Source organism: Solanum pennellii, chromosome 9, assembly GCF_001406875.1.
Source record: "Solanum pennellii chromosome 9, SPENNV200".
Taxonomy (NCBI): domain Eukaryota; kingdom Viridiplantae; phylum Streptophyta; class Magnoliopsida; order Solanales; family Solanaceae; genus Solanum; species Solanum pennellii.
The window spans coordinates 83,638,175-83,660,251 of NC_028645.1; the positions used below are offsets into that span (position 1 = coordinate 83,638,175).

Consider the following 22,077-nt stretch of genomic DNA (forward strand, 5'->3'; position numbering starts at 1 on the left):
TAAACTAAAACACTAAAATGACAAAACTCAGCTTAATAATAAAAGACAATTTTTTTTATTTCATTTAAGAAATAAAAACATTTTATAAATTGTCAAACATCATACAAACGAAATTAAATTGTACATGGTATTCTAATAGGAAACTTTCACATATAGTCACTTAAAAATAATTAATTACTCTCCATAACTATAACTTGATAATTACAATTTGAAGCTACATGTTATATGGAGGAGAGGGGTGAGCAAGACCGGGAGAGAAAGGGGGGAAAGAGTGGGAGAAAAGTGAATTGTATATGTATATTGGTTAGATAATTGTATATTATAATATATATTTGTATATATGACAAGAGAGATTGGGAGAGGAAGGAGAGAGGCGAGCAAGAGAGGGCAGAGAGGTGAATTGTATATGTATATAATATTGGGAGAGAGAGGAGAGAGGCGAGCGAGAGAGGGCAAAAAGTGAGAGAGAGGTGAATTGTATATGTATATAGGGTAAATAATTATATATTATACATATGTATATATTTGTATATTCTGGCGAATTATACATATACAAACATGACTAATTATACAAATTTGAAGTCAGCCTACGTAATTACTGTATAATATTGGTCGTGAGTAGTAATAATAACAAACTATAACTATGATGAGTAATTAAATAATATAAGTTTATTTTATTGCGTAATTTTCCCTATTCTAATTATAATTTATATAATTGGGGCATCCAATATTAATAGGTGTAAACCTAGTCAATTTTTCTATGGCTAAATAGTATTGTATAAAATTTCATGGACTTGTTATTTTCTCGATTGACTCATGACTAATTGTAAATGATTCAGAATTCTTTTGATACGCTAAGTTATTGACTATAAGGTAAGAATTGTCACTCTTAAAAGTGTAGTTTTATGACACAAAAACTCTTGTCATGTAATTATGTGAAGGAGAATTCATCTAATTAACATTTGAAAAACGTAATTTTAGGATAAAAGTTACGTTAATTTACGCTAAGTTCATATATATTTCTTATCTATAGAAATTTAATTTGTAGGAAATTTTGACAAAAGGAAACTTCAAAAAGTACATTCATCTAGAATTTGGACAAGTCCTTTGTAAGAAAAGTAAAAACAAAAATATTTGAACTTGTCAATTAATTATAACTACAAAGACAACAGACTATTTTTCAACACATTATTGATTACTTAACGTTTTCAATTTAGAATCAAGCTAGAAACTATTTTCTACCTACTATAGTCAGATCTCTCTATAATAATTATTCTCTAATTTTTATAATACCATTTCATTATTACGAAAGTCTACATGTTTTCTTGTCTAAGATAACCTTAATACTTGTCTTTCCAGGTGTAAAGAACACATTGTCATTTAGTACACATCCTAATCAATAAATTTGCGCCAAAGTAAATTTACTTTACTCAAAGTAAAACGTTATTTATCAATTAAATATTTTTATTTTCAAAGCTTGAACTCTAAACCTCTCTCCTTCTCCCGTTAAAAGTTCATATCTGGTGAAAACACAATCTGACATCGAAGTAAATAACGTATAAATCCCTTTTATCTCCATTTCTTATTATCATTTGTAAATTGAATTCCTTTACTTTATAACCATTTTATGGTTCATAATGAGTTTCCTCTCACATTCATATCATACTAATGTCACTATCCAAAGACTTTTCTTACCTAAATACTTGTCAAAATTCTCTTATTGAAGTTTGAAACTTCAAATTAGTAAAAAAAAAATCACTTCTTCTCTATCATGATATATCTATATAAACTCTAAATACTTTGCCCACAAATATATCAACCAAAAAAAAAAAAAAACTCTATCAACATGAAAGAATTAATTTTCATTCCTTTAGCAGGATTAGGCCACATTGTATCAGCTATTGAATTTGCAAAACAAATTCTAAATAAAGATGAAAATTTTTCCATCTCTTTTCTCATCATGGAACTTCCTTTAGACTATGGTGTGAAAAATTTCATTCAATCACTCACTTCTCAACCTCGTTTAAAATTCATCGATATCACCCTAGACGAAAAAACATCATCTCAATCCCTCAATAACCATGAAACATTCCTCTATGATTTCATCGATGGTCACAAACCACGCGTACGTGAATATGTTCACAACATTTGTAAAACAAGTTCATGTTATGGTTTTGTTCTTGACATGTTTTGTACATCGATGATTGATATAGCTAACGAATTTAATGTCCCTAGTTACATTTACTTCGCGTCAAACGCTTCTTTTCTTGGCTTATGTCTTCATTTTGAGACTTTAAGAAATGAACAACATTCAGATACGTCCAGATACATGAACTCTAACGAGGCATTATCAATCCCATGTTTTAAAAATCTCTGTCCTACTAAAGTTTTGCCTAAGCATTTGTTAGATTCACGACTTGCTTCAACATTGTTTTTTGATGGAATTCGTCGATTTAAAGTGACTAAGGGGATTATTGTTAATACTTTTTTCGAGCTTGAATCGTTTTCTCTTCAGGCTCTTTTGGATTCTAAGATGGTTCCAAAAATTTATCCAGTTGGTCCAGTGGTTAGTTTTGAAAAAAGTGGTCATTTTATAAATAATTCATTGGAGATTGGAAGTACCATTAAGTGGTTAGATAATCAACAGGATTCCTCTGTAGTGTTTTTGTGTTTTGGTAGTATGGGAAGTTTTGAAGCAGAACAGGTCAAAGAAATAGCAACTGCACTGGAGCATTGTGGTCACAGGTACTATTAGTTGTAATTTTTTGTTACTCTCCTTTTCAAGTTGCTTGTCTGGTTTGCATGTAGCACGGAGTTTTTCTTTATTAAAATAAAAAAGACTTCTGAATTTTGTGGTATGTCTTAAACGATAGATAGGTAGAATATAACAAAATGTCTTTTAATTTTACAGTTTTAAGCATGTCATGTGAAAATTTGAAGTTAAAGAGTTGTTAAAAAAAAAGAAAAAATGCACAAGTACCCCCTCAACCTATGCCCGAAATTCCAGAGACACACTTATACTATACTAAGGTCCTATTACCCCTGAACTTATTTTATAAGTAATTTTATACCCCTTTTCGGCATACGTGGCACTAACTTGAAAAAAAAAGTCAATCAGCCTTGGGCCCACAAGATAGTGCCACGTAGGCCGAAAAGGGGTACAAAATTATTAATAAAATAAGTTCAGGGGGTAATAGGACCTTAGTATAGTATAAGTGTATCTATGAGATTTCAAGCATAGGTTGAGGGGGTATTTGTACATTATCCCTTACGGAATAAAAGAAAAAATAAAACAAACAAATTTAAACGGAGAAAGTAACATAGTGTGCATACATATAATATATAGATGTACTACTGAAAAATGTAGTAAAATGATAAAGGTTTATTTATAATTAACTAGAGATATTGTGTTCGAGCCTCAGAGAACAAACTCTCATAAATTACAACATTTATGATTATAAGGATTCATATCACACACCAACTAACTTTGTTGATTGGGATTAAGGGTATAACTTTTTCTTTTTTTTCATATCTACAGTGGCTTGTTTATATATCTCAAGGGAAGTTGTTTTCATCTACACTCTCCAAATTAATATCATGTTGTGCGTGTATGTGTTGGATTCTCCAAAATTACTCTATTTTTAGAAAATTCAACGCGTACGTGTCGTCATTTTTTAAAAAATCTGAGCAACATAGATTTTTATGCCTCGAAAACCTATTCCTAATTTTGTTTTATTGTTATTTTTAAATAGGTTCTTGTGGTCTTTAAGAAAATCTCCACCAAAGGGAAAAGTAGATATACCAACAAGTTACAACAACTATGAAGAAGTTTTGCCAAAAGGATTCTTGGAGAGAACAAAAGAAAGAGGAAAAATAATAGGATGGGCACCACAAGTAACAATTTTATCTCATCCATCAATAGGAGGATTTGTGTCCCATTGTGGATGGAATTCAATACTCGAAAGTGTACATTTTGGTGTACCAATTGCAACTTGGCCACTCTATGCTGAACAACAAATGAATGCATTTTTATTAGTGAAAGAATTAGGACTTGGTGAAGAGATAAAATTGGACTATGTTATTGATTTTGAAGGGAAAAATAATCAAGTTGATATAGTAAGTGCTCAAGAAATTGAAAGTGGTTTATTAAAGTTGATGGTAAAAAGTGAAGAAAATGAAGTGAGGAAAAAAATGAAGGAAATGAAGGAGAAGAGTAGAGTAGCTATGGAGGAAGGTGGATCATCTGATAGCTCACTTGGACTTCTAATTAAGGATGTAATCACAAATATTTAATTTTCTTATAGTATATGAAGAAGCAAAAGAAGAGAAGATATATGATATTTGAGGAGATATGTAGTATTATGATTTATGGTCATTCTTAACATTCGTATACTTTCAATATTTATTCAATGTGTTCACTTCTCAAAAACAGTTTTCATATTTCTTTCAAACAGTTTTCTTGATTTGAGTCCATCGGTAAAATTCGAGTACAATTCACCCTCCTCTCAGATCTCACTTGAGTATACTTGATATATTATTATTATTATTATTATTGATTCAAACGGATTAAACAGTATTGAATATTTGTATTTAACTTAAAATTTAAATATACGCTTATCACTTAAATGCTAGTACAAATAAAATATTTAAAAGTATACATATATAATATGTATAGTGTGTTTACTAATTGATATAAATTTAGAATTTTTCGATCCTATTAAATTTAAAATTTTCGATCGAGGATCAATTGAGAAAAAAATAATAATTTTATAAAGTTTATGTCAACAAAAAAAAAAAAGAAGAGAAACTTACTCTCACAATGGAAGGCTCCTTTTTACAATTTTAATTCCAAAATATTCTCTCTTTTTTTCCAACTAACTCTAACCAAATTCGTAGTCCAAACTTTGGTCAACATATTCTGTGAGCTCACTGTTCAGACGGAGATTCGCCGGAGGAAATGGAAACGCCGGGGAGTGAAGTTCCGAGGGTCAAATTAGGCTCGCAAGGCCTAGAAGTTTCTAGAATCGGGCTGGGCTGTAGAGGCATGTCTCCCAATCATGGCCCGCCCAAGCCCGAGCCCGAAATGATCAAGCTCATTCAACACGCCATTGATCGCGGCGTCACCTTCCTCGATACGTCCGATCAGTATGGACCTCACATCAATGAACTTCTCATCGGCAAGGTAAATAAAATGTAACAATTACTTCTTTAATGTGTTGTACCTCCTGCTTTGCTGTGTTGTACCTTGCTGCTTTCCCAATTTATACACTAATTGAGGTAGTTAAACATGTGCATTCTAAATTTTATTTTGTTTAGGCAATTAAAGGAATGAGAGAAAAAGTACAAATAGCTTCCAAATTTGGCATAAGTTTGAAAGAAGGGAAAATGGACATTTGTGGTGAACCAGAGTATGTAAGAGCTTGTTGTGAAGCTAGCTTGAAGCGACTAGATATCGACTGCATAGATCTTTATTATGTTCATCGGATTGATATCCGAGTGCCTATTGAAATAACGGTTTGACATCTTACTCTTTTTTTTTTCCTTTATTATATTTGAGGATTTCTAGCAAACTTGTTGTAGTACTGTTCCGTCGCTATCTGTTGTTTACACTAGTATCTGTTTTTTCTTATATTCACATTACTTCTTTTTCTAGACTACTATGAACTATTTTTCCTCGAGCTGAGGGTCTATCAATAACAACCTTCCTATCTATGAGGTAGGGGTAAGGTTTGTGTATACTCTATTCTCATTCAAACACCACTTTGTGGGACTACACTAGGTATGTTGTTGATTTCTAGCGAATTGTTGGATTGTGTGGTTTGTGTAAAGAGGTAACAGTAACCAGTTAATCACTTGGATAAAAGCAGATTTCACATGGATATAGCTTGGCTAGAAATCGCAAAAATCTTCTAGTCTTTTTTTAAAAAAAGGAATTGATTGAATCAACTGTGTGGGAAATGGTCCCGAGCTATTTACTTGAATCCACTTTTATATTGCCAAACCGACATATTCATGAAGATCTTCTGATGCACTATATTTCTCGGACTCTTCAAAAGTGTTGATGGAGATGGGTGCGTGTAGGATCCTTCCTCCAAAGGCAGTACTTTGGGAGAATCTGATTAACATAGCTGATGTGTTGTTTGTCAATCCATGAGATAAATTCAGAGATGGAACAATGTTCTACTGATGGTAGAGAAAAAGTGGCATACGAAAAGGTTGCATTGAATCTTATGCTATGTGAGAAATGTAATGTGTTCCTCTCGAATTCTCGGAGGATAGGCCAATGCTTTGAAATTCTTGTGTTGATAAAGTTTACTCAGTAAAAGAAACACTCATCTATGCTTACTGTAATTTCATAGTTTCTCTAACTATGAAAGAATTTCTGTCTATGTCACACTTACCCACTCTATGCTCTGTCACCAACGAATTGCTTTATGATGAAATCACAAACAAAGGTTACATCATTGTTAGCTACTACTATCGTTTTTGAAAGCATCACCGAGAAAAAATTAATCTTCTATTATAAACAAGTAATGCAAAACACGGGGAGAGAAAATGATAGGTGGATGAAAGAGTGTCAATAAAGATGAAACTCCAGTCAAATAGAAGAATCAACATTTCGACAATGGAGTATCTCAAATTGGCAATTTGTTTATTATGCTTATTGTTATTTTTTTTTTTGTGACATTGTGTGGCATAGTGTGTAGATGGGAGAACTGAAAAAATTGGTTGAAGAGGGTAAAATCAAATATATAGGTTTATCTGAGGCTTGCGCAGCAACAATCAGAAGGGCACACGCGGTGCATCCAATAACAGCTGTTCAGATGGAGTGGTCATTGTGGACCAGAGATCTTGAGGAAGAAATAGTTCCAACTTGCAGGTAATGTGTCTCTTAGAGTTCACTCTTTCAGATAGTATGAAGGTTCTTCTGAGTAAATGCCTTCTCCAGAGAATTAGGAATTGGAATTGTTCCGTATAGTCCTCTCGGACGAGGATTCTTCTCAGCAGGTCCAGAGTTGATTGAGAGCTTGGCCGAGGGAGACTTCCGCAAGGTTGGTCTAGTTGATTGCACTGTCTTCGATCTTGCATGATTTTCATTTGCAGTTAGCCATTTACCTCAATTAGCTGCATATCATACCCATCATTTTCCTTTTAAACCAAAATTCTGTAACATGTGTCATTGGCTTTTTGTGAAACTCTCAAAGCCTCTCCTTTGGAGAGCTCAACATTAGCATCAACGTTGTGACTTTCCTACTCAGAACCAACGGCTTGCTGATTAACTGAGCTCGACCAATCTACCAGTATTGATCTTGATGAGATTTCATTAGTATTGATGAATTAAGGTTACGAAACACATGCTACCTTACGAATAAGGCGATCTGAATACAAGATCAACGAGTCTTAACTTCTAGTGCAAATTCGGACATAAAAAAAACACTCTTTATATATTAACATGCTTAGAGTGTACAAAATATGTACTTCTATCCCACAAAGAATGGCGGGTCACAGTGTCATGGTCAATGCATCCAAATTTTTGGTATATCTGAATCATAGAAACTTAACTAGAAATCACAATATTTATAATTAGCACGATACAAAAGTAGAGTTGTTTAAACGAAGTTGTCATCAAAGAAAAAACTGTTTCGGTTCATTGATACTGGGTAACTCTATCCATCAAGGCATAGACAGATGGAAAGAAATCACCTGGTCTTTTTTATTTGAACTTGAACCTCATGGTTCTCAATCCAGTTTGCCAACTCATCCTTATCGCTCGAAATCTCTTCTGATACAGCACGTTATAATTAACATATAAAACAATACATATGATCGGGATGGCTGATGATCATTTGCTTTTTTTTCCCCAGAATATACCAAGGTTCAAGCCTGAAAATTTTGAGCACAACAAGCAAATATACGAGCAAGTCAAGGAAATAGCATCAAGAAAGGGATGCACCACATCACAACTTGCATTGGCTTGGATTCTTCACAAAGGAGATGACATATGCCCCATACCCGGTACCACCAAGATTGACAATCTCAACGAAAATGTCGAAGCCATATCTGTAAAGCTGACAATTGATGAAATGATGCAGTTAGAGTCCTGCGCTGCTGAAGATATGGTTAAAGGCGAAAGGCACGCATTCATGTGGGCAACTTGGATAAATTCGGAGACTCCACCATTGTCCTCCTGGATAGATGAATAATGGATACTTTGTCGTCTTGCTTTGGAAGAAGCCTCCGTTAAGGCCCAAGTCTAATTCGAAGTAAAGGCTGAACCCGGACTAATGTCAGTTCAGCATTTCTTTCTAGTAGGTGCAGCAGAGACTAGGATTTACAAATCTACAATGTTCTGGACATAAGTCAGTGTGCACACAATGTAGTTTGCTCGTAGTCTGAACTTATTTTGCTAGTGCATACCTTTATAGCTAAGTTTTACTTGTTTTTGCGATGAAAATTTATTGTTATCTCCTGTGTACGTACCTTTAATCCTTTGTGCGATAGAGTTCTTCCACACAAGACTCCTAAATCACTTCAAGTCTCGATTTTTCAATGTTATCGTATGGTTTAGAATTGCATATTCAAGTTGTACTTTTTCATGGCCGCTAAACACTCTATAAAGTAGAGCATTTATCCGGTTCTTCTCTATACTTGATTTACTTAAAACTTGGAGCATCTCAAAGTGATAAATCTTCCAGAGACTCGAATCTGTATCCTCGTAAATCTATGCTTTACTTTTTTCTGCCTGAGTTTTATAGATATGTATAGGTTCATGTTAACCAACCTGATTTGATGTAGGCTATCAAAGGAATAAGAGAGGAAGTACAAATAACTATCTAAGTTGTTATCCAAAAGTACTACTTGGTGACATTTTTCAAGAGTCGGAACAATATAGATAGCTTTTGTATCAAAACAACTTTCATTCAGTATTCTATTGATTGATATTAGGGAGGTATACTTGTATTCAGCCAGCTTTCAATTGTATACTTTATTGAATTTTGCAGGTGTAAGATGAAGGGAAACAACTATTATATTACAAAAAACAAAGAAGAAGCAATGTATTGACAGGTTGTAAAATAATAACAAAGGCAACAAGAAAAGACCATCTAAAAGGATTTCAGCTCTAGGCGCAGAATACACTTGAGCACGATCATGAGCATGGCTGCAACAATTATCAAATTCAAATACATCCTCGTTAGTTTGAAATCAAGATGTAGCAATTAAGAGAAAGCAAGCATCAAATTAGAAGAAGGAATATATAGCATTGTTGTGAATCTGATGGAAGGGAATCCCACCATAAGGTTCTCCGCAAGTGTTGGTGGAAAGGCTTCCGTGTTTTGGATCCTACAGATGCAAACTTGGAAAGATCTTCAGTGAAACAGAAGCTCACTCGACGTTCCTTCCATTCAAAAGGTTGAAACTGGCTATGATGACCCTTCACTGCCAACATAAGCTTTTCTTCTCGACTCTTCTCCAAGCAAAAGTGAAGCACTAATCATGAACCTGACAGTATTTGACCTTACCATTATACCTTCTATTTGAAACCATTACCACGTTACTCTGAATGAGATCCATCAAGTAACCTTCAGCTGCCTCTTCCATCAATCTCCCAGATTCAATGCTCTGCACAAATCCTTCCGCAATCCATAGACTTATCAATTCAGACACTCGAATTATTGCATCCTCCTGAAACATCCCCATATAAAGAAGACAAGGCTTTAAACAGTCGGTTAAGTTATAGTAACTCAACTGCATAGTTGAAAGACTATATTCTTCCGACTCACAATCAAGGTGGTCAAATAAATCATCTTTCACCTCATTCCACCAAGATTCTTCCATTTTCCTTTTTTTGATTATTCCAGCTACCAAGACAACCCCTAGGGGCAGTCCTTTGCATTTTTCTGCAACTGCTTGACTCACATCTTGTAGTTCAGGCGGGAAATCTTCCTGTTATGCGAAATTCGAGATAATACGAGAAAATATAAACGCGAAAAACAAAGACAACAGATTTACGTGGTTCACCAATAAATTGGCTACGTCCACGGGGAAGAGGGGGAGCAGTTTTATTATGGAGAGGCAAGAACAGAATTACAAAATAGGGTTTGCCATAGCGTCTATATATAGTGCTAAGCTACGCCCTAACAGGCTTGGGCCCAAAATACAGAATTGACAGATAATTAAGGACCCAATACAACAACATTGTATACCGGATCCGATTCAAGGCATTCAACACTTCCTTTTGAAAAACTTTTTTCTGCAACAATTCACAACTCTCTTCTTTTGTGAGGAATGGAAGAGAATAAGGATCAGTATGGCAATTGACTTGTTCGCCCACTTTCTCAAGTCGAGTTGTTACTACTATTCTGCTTCTATTTCCGGAATCTGGAAAGGAAAGCCTTAAGTCATCCCATGCCATACAATCCCACATATCATCCAAGACAATGAGATATCTCTTGCCCATTAAGCTTTTCCTCAACTCATCAGCAAGGATATCATCCTCATATCCCTTGTCCTTGGAACCGGTAACTTGACTCAAAATCTCTTGTAATAGCTTTCTCCGGTTATATGTTTGGGAAACGATGCACCATGCTCGAACATCAAAATGAGAAACAATGTTGTCACTATTGTACACCTTTCTAGCAACTGTCGTTTTCCCTTGTCCCCCCATGCCTACAATTGGGATGACGTCTAGCTCATTTGTACCTCTAATCAGATACTGAAACATTTTTTCTATGTCATTCCCAAAACCCACTATATCCTCATCAGTCACTGGATTGATATGTCGAGTTGGAAAGTATTCAAATGGTGCTACCACATAGCAAGGCTTAAGAGCAATGTCCGCTGACCACATCTGAGTCACCTGCACATTAATTTGCTTGATTTCTTTTAAGATTGTTGGAAGTGAGCAAAAAATATGCCAAAAGACATTATACTGAGCAAGAATAGAGTCAATCGCAACTTCCGCTTCATATGCCCAATTGATAGTACGCCTGTGAAGATCTTGAAGAATTTCATGTTCATGGTGCACCTTGGCGACATCTCGTAAAATGGATGATAAAGATGACAGATCCTTCTCTAAAATGGATGTAAGAGCTGATAGCTCTTTCTCCAAATTCCCCAAAAGAGGTTTCATCAGGAAATCTAAACAAGATTTAGATTTCGACATCTCCTTCAGTTTCCTTAGAAGAGAATCCAGAAAGCTCCATCCACCAACAGTGGGGAATTGAGATGGAGTGAATTTTAAGGATTTATAGTACGTCTCCACTTGTGCCTTCAGATCTTTAGTTTTCTCCCATATCTGTATTGAGCAAAGACTTATTTTACTATTGTCATCTTTTTTTATAGAGCTAGGAAGAAGCTTTTGAATTACATATAGAACATCACCCGCTATAGCTCCAACCTTTTCCATAACTTCATTCAACCAGTTACCATTAATTACATGATTTGCGACATCAGCATCAAGGAAAACCAACAAGAACTCTATTGCTATATCAATATTTTGAGGAGAGTTATTATTAGGAAATTTCTCAAGCTTTTTGTTTCTAAGATACATCAATAGACTATGGAGATGATGAGAAAATCCTTTTGGTAATTTCTTGTCCTTGAAAGTTCTTGATTGAGTAAACTTGGAAGCATTTAGTTCACCGAGAAAAAATTTCTTTATTTCCAGCTCTACTAAGATAATCAAGAATAATAAGTAAGGAGGTCTATTCAAGATATCATCCTCATCCCCATCCCCATCCTCATCCTCCTCCTCCTCATCATCAACCTTATCAACATCATCTACAAAATTAGAAACATCGTAACCTAAAATAGCAAGACAAAGTTGTCCCACGTTGTAAGCCATGAAATGCATTCGAGTCTCCAAACATTCCAACTTCTCATGGTTGACGTAACCTGTTATGCGGAATTTGAGATAATACGAGAAAATATATAAACGCGAAAAACAAGACAACAGATTTACGTGGTTCACCAATAAATTGGCTACGTCCACGGGGAAGAGGGAGAGCAGTTTTATTATGGAGAGGCAAGAACAGAATTACAGAATAGGGTTTGCCATAGCGTCTATATATAGTGCTAACGAGTCCGATTCAAGGCATTCAACATAACCATTTATCTCTGTAACATATAAGTATCTCAAAAATCTCATTTTCTTTTGAACAATTTTAAGTTGCTTTATAAATCTGTGCATTTCAAGGCTTTCTTCTGGAGGGTCATACCTAGCCCTTTGCAGTAAAATCATCAGTACATCATTTAGATTCTTTCCAACACAATCCATATATTTCGACAGATCAGAATCATTCAACTCATGGTTGTAACTTAAACTGATTTTACCTTCAAAGAATTCCAACAAATGTAATTCTAACCTTGTTAAATTAAGGTTAGTTTTACATTCATCCGGAATTCCATCCAATACCCACTGAACCATTTTCGCAATCCATTTGTCCTTTTTGAGTTTGACGAAGGAATCAGGCAAAAGAACATGATGATACTTTAACACCATTTCAAGTTTCTCAATTCGATTAATCTTGACCCTATCCAGATTACCTCCACTCTTGATCCTTCTCAGGTGATCTAACATATCTTCAATTTCATTTTGAGCCATCCTCCGTACAAGACTTCCTGCAAGTGTACCAACTCTTGGAATTAGTTTCATTAAGAGCCACATTTTTATTCATCTAATCTTTTGAAAGATTATTTCATCTAACAAATTTTGCATACTTAAACCTTTTTCATATGATCTCAGACTTTTTTTCTTGATTTCAGTTTTCGTCAACAAAGAAACTGGCTTCCTAATATAATAACTATTAGTTGAGTGGACCATCAAATTTTGTATCAATAGAAAAAAGTAATTCATGAAGAAGATGCTTACAGTTAAGTTAACAAGTGAAACCAACTTGAAACTTTTGTCTTCTCTTATGCCTGTTTATTATCTTCAATTTTCTGATTCATCAATCATAATTAAAATTGAAAGCTGACTTCATCAAGAGAAGAAACAAACATTATGGGGTAAAAATGAGAGTAATAGTTCTCAGATTCGGATTTCAACAAAGATATGTTTTCCGAGTTCACGTATTAAGAGAAGTTAGAAAAAAAGTTTAATGAAATGAAATGGATGAAGGTTTGAATGTTTGAAGGAAGAGCTCCCTCTCTCTCTCTAATAATTCTTACAAGAGATGAATTGCAGTAGCAAGTTGCTTTTGGTGGTATCTGTAAAGTGGCTCAATAATACAACCATATTATTTGTCTTTTTCTCAAGGAAAATACTCACAAAATAAAAGGTTTATGACTCTATAAATAGAGACATGTTTCTTCTAACTTAATCAGCATTCACAATGTAGTCTTAAAGGCATTGAGAGTTTTGGTTAGAGGTAGACTTTGTGGGTCACAAGCTTGATACGTTATCACTTGTGTGAACCTCCCATGTATTCCTAGTGAATTGGTTGAGGTTGTTTCTCTCTGTATTTTGTACTCTCATATTTATAGTGGATTGCTCATCTATTTTGTGGACGTAGGTCGATTGACCGAACCACGTTAAATTTTTATGTCTTTTGGTATATTTCTCGTTGTATTCTTACTCGTGGTCTTTCAAGGTTTGCTTTGCTAGCTTCCGCGTTTACACCTGCTTATTTTTTGTCCTAACAAAAATCCCTCGAATAATGAACTTTTATTCAGCATTTTGCTGATCTTTCACAATGAAAAATTTGATTAACAGGACAAGTGCGATATAAAAATTACAAATGTAGGGCCCCATTTGGATAATGCGATATAAATTCTTATTGATATGAAGTTGAAATTTTGATTGTATATGCAAATATAGATCACATTGATATCAAAAGTCACTCAATTCTTATGCAATATTACTGAATGAGCAAATCATCGTTCATGAACAAAATATCAAAATATCCTAAAGCACCGCATTGATAAATCACATTTATTCATGATATACATAGGTAAGAAGGGAAAAATAGATTTTATGGCTCAATACTAACGTTAAATTAATTAGATGACTTGTTTCACAGAAAATTGATCAGTTCGATAGATAAAACACATGAAATCCTTGTAGAGTAGAGTTAGATTTCAAATTGTAAATGATTGTTTCCCTAGAAGAACATAACAGAAAACAAGAAAATCTCTTATCTACTCATGTTACATAAAAATGAAATAGAGAAAGTAGTTGTACAACATCATCAATTAGCTTTTATGATCTTCAAGCAAAATAAACTCAAAAATAAATTAAAACTGTAAATGTTAGATGAAAAAAGAAAACTAGAAATAATCCAAAACAATCATATACGTAGTCTTCTAACTGGAAAAGGGAAAGAAAAAAAAAACAAAGAGAGTTCACTTTTTATCTTTAAAAAGCTAGTATGAAATTTACTTCCATATGTACAAATTTTGTGTTTCTAAGAAGCAAAATAATGGTGACAAAAATCCTTTTAAGTCAATCATCAGCTAAAGTGCTTCCTCCCATTTTGTTATTGACTTGATTTCCTACATCCACATTTGCAGTTTTCAAGTTCTGTATTCAGATTCTGCATAAGAATAAGAAAACATGAAAAATATATTTCGACTATTTCAATCACACAGCTATAAAGGTGGGGCTAGAAAATTTATCAATTTTTATTTGCAAAACATATTAGACATCATTTATCCCAAATACATTAAGGTTAAATTGTTCGGTTTGGTGTAAACTCATGTGAGAATATAAGATGTGTTGCTCGGGCCAAAATTGTTGTACTAATGTTTGATCATAGCTTTTGGAGGATCTAATCCAACACACTGGCTGTATCTTTGAAGAGTCCGAGGAACATAGAGTATAAGTAATTTAGGTAAAGCTGCAAAGCAGTAAGGTTGATCATTTTGATCACTCACCTGAACCTGATCTTGAAGGGTTCGAATATGCTGCACTGCTAGATCCAGCATGTCAGCGTAGCTCGTTTGCTGCGAAAACAAACAAGAAATTGTTGTTAATATTGGAGTGTAGCTCGTTTGCTGCGATAAAATTTGCAGCTAAAACATGTTCCAATAAGCTCCAATTGAGAAAATATTGTGGAGTGGAAGCAAACTATACCTTGTCCATGTTTGGAACAAGATCTTGCAACTTCTTTAGTTTCCCACTAATTCTGGTTCTTCTCTCCTGCATAAGATGAGAAAAGAAAACAACATTCATTATTGTGTATTAGTAAAAGCAAAACATAGCTATGATGATCCAAATTTTGAGGAAAAGTATTTCAAATGCCACAACTACTACATGTTGACAATTAAATCTATTGTTACATAATAGCAAAGTTGGCATTTAAAATCAGTGGCTGGAAGAGTTTCATCAGCTTCAGATAGTATCTTGAAATTCATTCTCAATCGAAGCCATATCAAATGAAATGAAGCAAGGGAAAAATAAATTGATAAAGTTCAATTGGATTTTTATTTTTTTTGTTCATTATAAGGGCCAAGTAAAGGAATGGCTTAAGAAATATGAAGATCACCCTTTCTGCAATGCTGCGAGGATGAGTAGCACAACCACGCTTGGCACGAATTTTGCAAGGAACAGAATCCTCGGGGATGTGCAGCAATCTATCCATAGATGCTATTTCTAGAGCTGTCTGAGACAAGCCAAACTGAAACTGAAAATGGTTCAAAAATCGAAAGCATCAGTTCATCCTCCCACAAGTAATAAAAATGCAGTTTTCATCAATTTTTGTGTATGTTACACACGAGAAACATGATTGAGTATGCCAACATGGATTATTTTGTCTGTTTTATTTTACATACTTCTGCAGAAAGAAAAGAAACACATATACAGAATGTAGTTGTAAGGTTGTTAAGGGGAAAAATGTAAAGGAAGTATATCTATCGCCGTTTACATGTTGAAAACACAGATGTCAAACGGTGAAGGTTTATGTGTTTTCTGATAGTGACCATCAAGTTCATATTAGCTGGAAGAAAGAAGAAAGGTAGGGAATTAGAGACAAAAGAATGCAAGCAAAAACCAAATCATCAACTTTTTGAAAGATTTCAAATAGCGTGTTGAAGGAGAAAAAACAGATTTTGAATCAGTTGTAAGATCACCAAATCAAAGCACATGACATTTTTTCATCTAGAAGGCTAACATCATTAAAATTACATCTCACTTTTTTCACATAAATATTGTTAACGTTAGGCATATCACATGCACAACTCTAGAATTCAGGATAAAGAAAACATGACCCTTAAACACTCACAACTAAAAATACAATTTCATCAGAGAAACATACTTCCACAAAGTTACAATTATATTACCTGAGTTTCCCCGTCATCGAGCCCATTGACAATGTCATTGCTAATCTGCTTGGATCGTTTGCTAGGTGTGACAGAGAACATTATAGAGTTGTTATCTTCCCAAGAACCCATCGCGAAACTACTTGCACTGGCATAAGAATGTGTTGACTTTCTGTGGCCATTGGCTATACTGGTCCCTTCAATATCCTCATTTTCCTCTGCTATTTGAGAAAGAGCTTCTTGCCTTGTGAAGCTAAGCTGAGAGTTCAGCCTTGTTATTCCCCGGCCACTATCTCCACCGCCTTTTGGGTTATAGCTTCCTCTCCCCATTGAAACTGAAAATCCTAACGTCAAGTCAAACTTGAATGTTATTACGAGTTATGGTAACGAGTTCTTTTTACCAAATTAAAACCTTTACAACATATTAGATATGAATCTTTTCGTGAGTGTGACTCAAAATGTCATCTCAAAAGCTGATAGTTCTGGTGTGACCCTTGTAGTCTCCATGGAAAAGTATTTGGTCTCATTTGGCTCTATATATTAAGGTCTTCTTTGACAAAATTAAAGTATATTACAGACATAACATAAAAGAGATCCTCTTTTCCACATCAAATTGTTAGACTTCCATTTGATATCTAATTTGAAGTCTTTGTTTGACAAGGTATGAATATTACTACTCAAACAAAAGATAAAACCAACGACAATAAGATGTACACACACCTTATCCTACCTTGTGGGGTAGAGACATTGTTTCTGGTAAAGCCTCAACTCAAAACTAACTGATCTACTAAAGCTCCATTTCATGGGATATATGGGGGGAAATATCACCTAGTGTTTTCTCTTTGTTAGGAACTGAACCTAGGACCTTATAATGCTTAAACCTCCTTCATATGAACAGTAAACGAAAAAGTCCTTGATTTAAATATTTTTAAAATAAGTCATTATTTAAATTTTATCACTATTTTCACAAGTTGTGAAAATATAGCCTTTGAAACTAATAAAACATTGAAGTTTGTTTATTGTCTACAAAATTTAAGATGATAAGCAAAGCATTTAATTTCTTATATGGAGAATCATAAATTACAAGAACAAATAAAAACAGGATCATCTGCTAACAGTCGACTGTAAAAGTTTCAGAAAATATCTTAGAAGGGGAGAAAATGGAGTCTGGCGAAAAGAACATCAATTATTGTAGAACTAGTAAAGCACTCAAAAAACATTGGGCTGGTTTTAGGTGGCGGCTAAGATAATAATAATAATAATAATAATAATGGATAGAGCAAGTGGGAATAACGGGTCAGTTAAATACCCATGCACGTGATAACTGACCAGTCATGGAATTTTAGGAGCTGTTTGGTGAATGCATCTTGACCTCAAAATAAGTAAAAATGGATTCAAAGAATCGTAGGCACAATCACCATCAATTAAATAAAGGGACAAAACTCCTTCGCTTTCCTTTATTCATTATTTTATTGGCTAGTTGCTACTTTTACTAGAATTTTATATTTTATATAATGTCAACTTGCTATATTTGAAAGTTTGGACCCCACAAAAGAAATGCTCACTTCCTCCAATAAGGAGCTTCTTACTAAGATTATGATTAAGGAAACAACAAAATAATACTCTAATATCTATATTGCTCGTTGGGCCCAAGTGACAACTTGTTCTATAAAATCAATTAATAATTCGAAACTTATATCTCTACTCGTATAATTTACAGAGACCACAAAATACTTTTTGGCCCCTAAAAGTTTTTCAATTCTTTCTATTACATTACTACATAATTATACAATATTCTGTTTCAAATATTTTTTGACAATCTTACTTCAAATAACTTTTTCTTAGCCTAAAGTTTCATCACCTCGTAAAGAAGTACATATTGTCCTCCCTATATTCTATTTGTGATATTACACATATATGTTATTGTTATTACTCATGGAATAAATTTTTTAAAAATGATGAAAATGATACTATATAAAATGAATAATATGTCCCAAGTTGTGCTTGTTTAATTTATTTATTTATTTATTGTTTTATTTGGGTTGAAGAAAAGAAAACTACAACATAACTAATGGAATAGACTCGTGCTCAAAGAATCACTTCAACCTCTCATATATCAATTACCATAAGTAGAAAAAATGAATAAAGGAACCCCAACACAACTTTATTGACCCATTCAAGTTTGTGTGACATAATGATCATGACTTAGTTCATATACACATTAACTTAAGAAAATACTACAACGATTAAAGGTCTAATAGTAGACCTAAACCAAACGTAGAGTAGATTATAATTATTAAAAAAAATTAATAGAGAATAAATTGCCCTTTTTCGAGGTCAAAGCATCCACATTGTATGTCCTATTCCAAATCAATACATCTTATTGGCAAAAAATCATAGATTAAACCATCCTTTTTAGTTGAAAGGAGAATTTATTTCTATATCGATCGGACACTTCAAATATATAGAAAATTGCATGTCAGATCTTTTAAAATAGTACATTTTAAAAGAATCGTGATAACAAATTTAAAAAGTTCAACCAACTAAGATGATCAAAATGAGTTGTAGAGTTTTTGATAGTTGACAATAAAAGCATAGCCTTTCTGTCTCCCCACCTCATATCAAATTAATTCACAAAAGTAGTATCATTCTTTCTCCCTTCCCTGCTTCTAAGGATCTAGGCACCATTAATTATATTAATACACAGGTCAAATATTTTTTAATTAAAATCGAAAAACAACAAGGATCAGTGATGCATGATTTCACAATTCCATGGATAATGAATTCATCTTTCTGATCTTCTCCACTTTGAATATCAAAATTTTATCTGAAGAAAAATTTCATGATCTTCACTTAACACATCACACGTTATACTTTTACCATTAAGATCAAACCCCTTTCCCCTTAGACTAAAAAGAAATAAAATTTGACTTTCATATAATTAACTACGTATACGTGATTAATTAGATACATGCAAGTTGGTTTAAATATAATAGTTATAAAAAACTAAGTAAAAAATTTATTTAATATATTAACTTATAACTTCTTTAAATTTTCTCACCATTAGGATATATTATTGTTTATAAGCTCAACAGTGTCAAATTGCACAGGTTGCATCTAACTCCCTTCAAAATCCTATCTCCAGAAACATTTTTTTAAAAAAAAATATTAATTAGTGCTAATGAGATTCTATCTTAAAGAAGGATCCACCATTTAATGAGTAATTAATAAATACCAGTGGTTTCATTGGCCAAATGTTGTGGGCGATTGGAAACTTAGCAGACACACATGCATTCACCTTCACCAAATGTGGAACCCACCTTTACATGTCACTAAGAGTTGAGACAGGATTAAGACCTACCAATTAGCTCCACTAATCTCCTAATTTGCCTATTGATGGATAAGTTATTTTTTTAAAAGAGCAATAATAATTTGCGGCTGCTTACGTTGTATACCTTCTAATTTAGGAAAACTAATTCCATTTACTCTAACCAACCCAAGATTGTTCCCCTCTACTTTTTATATTAATTAACAATAAGCGGAATTAAGATTTAAAGTATATAACTTTTGAATTCTAAATCATTAAGTTGGTTGTAAAACAAGAATTTCTCAAGATAAATATATAATTTTGGCTAAATGTATCAGTTTTTTTTTATATGCTTCAAAATAATGACACATTTTTAATCTGAAGCTTTTAAGGTATACACATCTTATAAAAGTTACATATATGTTTTGGGATGTTACAGACCAAAACTTGTAGACGTATGTACTTTTTTTTTCAAAAGTTTGTACAAAATCAAATTATGACACGTAAACTGAAACTAAAGAATTAACAAATCATTTCTTGTTTTTCCTAAAATGGATACTAATATTTATAAATAATTTCAACTTGCCAAACGATTGATAATTGGGACTAGAGGGAGTATAAACCTTGAATTACACGATGTATTCAATTTACAAACATGAACTACTGACGTCTATCTGGTTTTAACATATTTGTCAAGATTGGAAAGTATTGATTTGGAAATGGTAGAAGGTAGATAGATAAAAGATGAAACTGTTTTTAGTGATTTGATTTCTACAAAATAGACATAAAATATATGTATATTCTGTGCTTTCGAGACTTTTGATATAAGATTATATGTATATTAAGTATGTTATTGTTATTATCTTAGACAGATACAAAGAGCAGACACAAAAATACACTCACCATAGGAAAAGTAGAATTAGCTAAACTTTTGTTGATATGATATATTTTCTCTGTTCCATTTTATGTGAGATGATTCAATAATTGATGGACATATTTTCTTAAAAAATTTACATATTTAAAATTGCTTATAAATTTAATAATTCATAGTTCAAAATTTTTAAAGAATTCCTTTTAACTCACCAATTTAGTAACTGCATCAAGTGGGACAAATGAAGTAGTACTTCTTTTTTAAGATTAAAAGTTAAAAGTACTAATCATATGGAGGGAAAGAAAAAATTAGTTTGCAAGTTGTAAGGAGGTATTAAAGATTCTTCGAGTACTAAGTATATCCTTAAACATGTACATAACTCTCCTAATCTTTTGGTAAATTTCTTTTAGCAACTTGTTATATGTAATTAGATAAGACAAACTCAATAACTCTTAGCATATTTCCCCACTTACTCTATATGTGTCCTTTTCTTGAGTAATTAATTATGTTTAAGTGCTCAACTAGTCAGTTTATAACGTCCAATTGTGACATAAGTAAATCTTACTTTTGTACTGTAATCTCATGACAATTCATTTAGAAGTTAATGTAGTCCAATGAGATGATTAATATAAGTTAATCCTCCATTAATTGGTTCTATCTGCAAGAAACCTACTTTCTCATTTCATCGGTAGCTAATTACACTTTTTTTAAAAGGTAACTCAACGCATTAATTAAGCTTCTGCTGTGTCCGGGGTTTGGAAAAAAACAAATTACAAGAGCTTATTGTGCGTAATTCTATTTAACATTTTTGTAAGGGATTATTTCCACGACTTAAATAATTATGAAATTATCTTAACATGTTTAACCATGAAAATATTAGTTTTGCGTCGAAATTAACTTGTCATATAGACAAAATGTAACCAGGGAATACTTTAAAATGTAAAATGCATTTCAAAGTTTGTTAATTTATGCAAAGTTAGTTGTGATTAGTCAATTAGCAAAGTCTACTCTGATTGGTTAAAAAAGTTACCAAATGCTGATGACTTTAGCAGGAAAAAAAAAAGCAAACAGAAAGGAATCATATACAGGAAGGTTAAATTCGTCATTTGACATATCAATTAGGAAAAAAAGGAAAGTTGAAAACTTACCAGTATCACCTGCAGCAGTAGCAAGTTGATTAAGGAACCTCGCCGGTGAGCTACTATGTCGAACCAACGGCGTCGTTGAAGTCGTCGGCAAAACTCCTCCTCCGCCGCCGATTGTTAAGTCATTGAAACCAATTGACCTCTGTAAATTGGATTGTTCCTTCGCTTTGCTTGTAGATTCGGAATTTAACGAAGTAGATGCTAAATTGGACTGAAAAAACCGTGAAGGACCAAGGTGTGAGTGATGAGATCCGTGAGAAGCGAACTCGTGATTACCGTTAACGACGGCTTCAACTGCTGTAGTTAAAAATGATCCCGGAGCTGAACCGTAGCGAGTGAGACCACCGCCGGCGCCGCCAGCGGTGGTGCTGGTGTGGCTCATTGAACCTTGTGATGAAGAAGATGTTGATGATGGATACATTTGATAATTTTTTTCGAATTGGATTGTTAAGATTTGGAGGTTGAGAAGTTAATAGAGAGAGAGGTGGGTGGGTGGG

General features: G+C 33.4%; 3 protein-coding genes and 1 pseudogene across 5 annotated transcripts; 2 read left to right on the forward strand and 2 right to left on the reverse strand.

Annotated features, from left to right (window-relative positions):
• Positions 1–1,835: 1,835 nt before the first annotated feature.
• Positions 1,836–4,482, forward strand: LOC107030523 (anthocyanidin 3-O-glucosyltransferase 2-like). Its single transcript, XM_015231793.2, has 2 exons — positions 1,836–2,745; positions 3,753–4,482. Exons 1-2 carry the CDS (start codon positions 1,847–1,849, stop codon positions 4,291–4,293), a joined length of 1,440 nt encoding a protein of 479 aa, XP_015087279.1. The 5' UTR covers positions 1,836–1,846; the 3' UTR covers positions 4,294–4,482.
• A 313-nt stretch (positions 4,483–4,795) lies between these two features.
• On the forward strand, positions 4,796–8,530 carry LOC107030525 (auxin-induced protein PCNT115). The gene is made up of 5 exons (XM_015231797.2): positions 4,796–5,182; positions 5,317–5,514; positions 6,708–6,880; positions 6,950–7,052; positions 7,866–8,530. Exons 1-5 carry the CDS (start codon positions 4,958–4,960, stop codon positions 8,202–8,204), a joined length of 1,038 nt encoding a protein of 345 aa, XP_015087283.1. The 5' UTR covers positions 4,796–4,957; the 3' UTR covers positions 8,205–8,530.
• A 429-nt stretch (positions 8,531–8,959) lies between these two features.
• Positions 8,960–13,233, reverse strand: LOC107030528 (annotated as a pseudogene). Its single transcript, XR_003574505.1, has 6 exons — positions 12,872–13,233; positions 12,727–12,791; positions 12,109–12,621; positions 10,235–11,895; positions 9,294–9,945; positions 8,960–9,160 (listed from the first exon to the last, which is right to left on the reverse strand). The product of XR_003574505.1 is annotated as a putative late blight resistance protein homolog R1B-12 (transcript).
• A 943-nt stretch (positions 13,234–14,176) lies between these two features.
• Positions 14,177–22,077, reverse strand: LOC107030530 (transcription factor bHLH128-like). 2 transcript variants are annotated; one of them, XM_015231801.1, is made up of 6 exons: positions 21,584–22,077; positions 16,279–16,592; positions 15,486–15,623; positions 15,074–15,139; positions 14,875–14,943; positions 14,177–14,534 (listed from the first exon to the last, which is right to left on the reverse strand). In XM_015231801.1, the coding sequence occupies exons 1-6, from the start codon at positions 21,999–22,001 to the stop codon at positions 14,478–14,480; spliced, it is 1,062 nt and encodes a 353-aa protein (XP_015087287.1). In that variant the 5' UTR covers positions 22,002–22,077; the 3' UTR covers positions 14,177–14,477. The 2 variants fall into 2 exon arrangements, with proteins under 2 accessions (XP_015087287.1, XP_015087286.1); XM_015231800.1 differs by having other exon boundaries at positions 16,279–16,601; positions 21,584–22,071.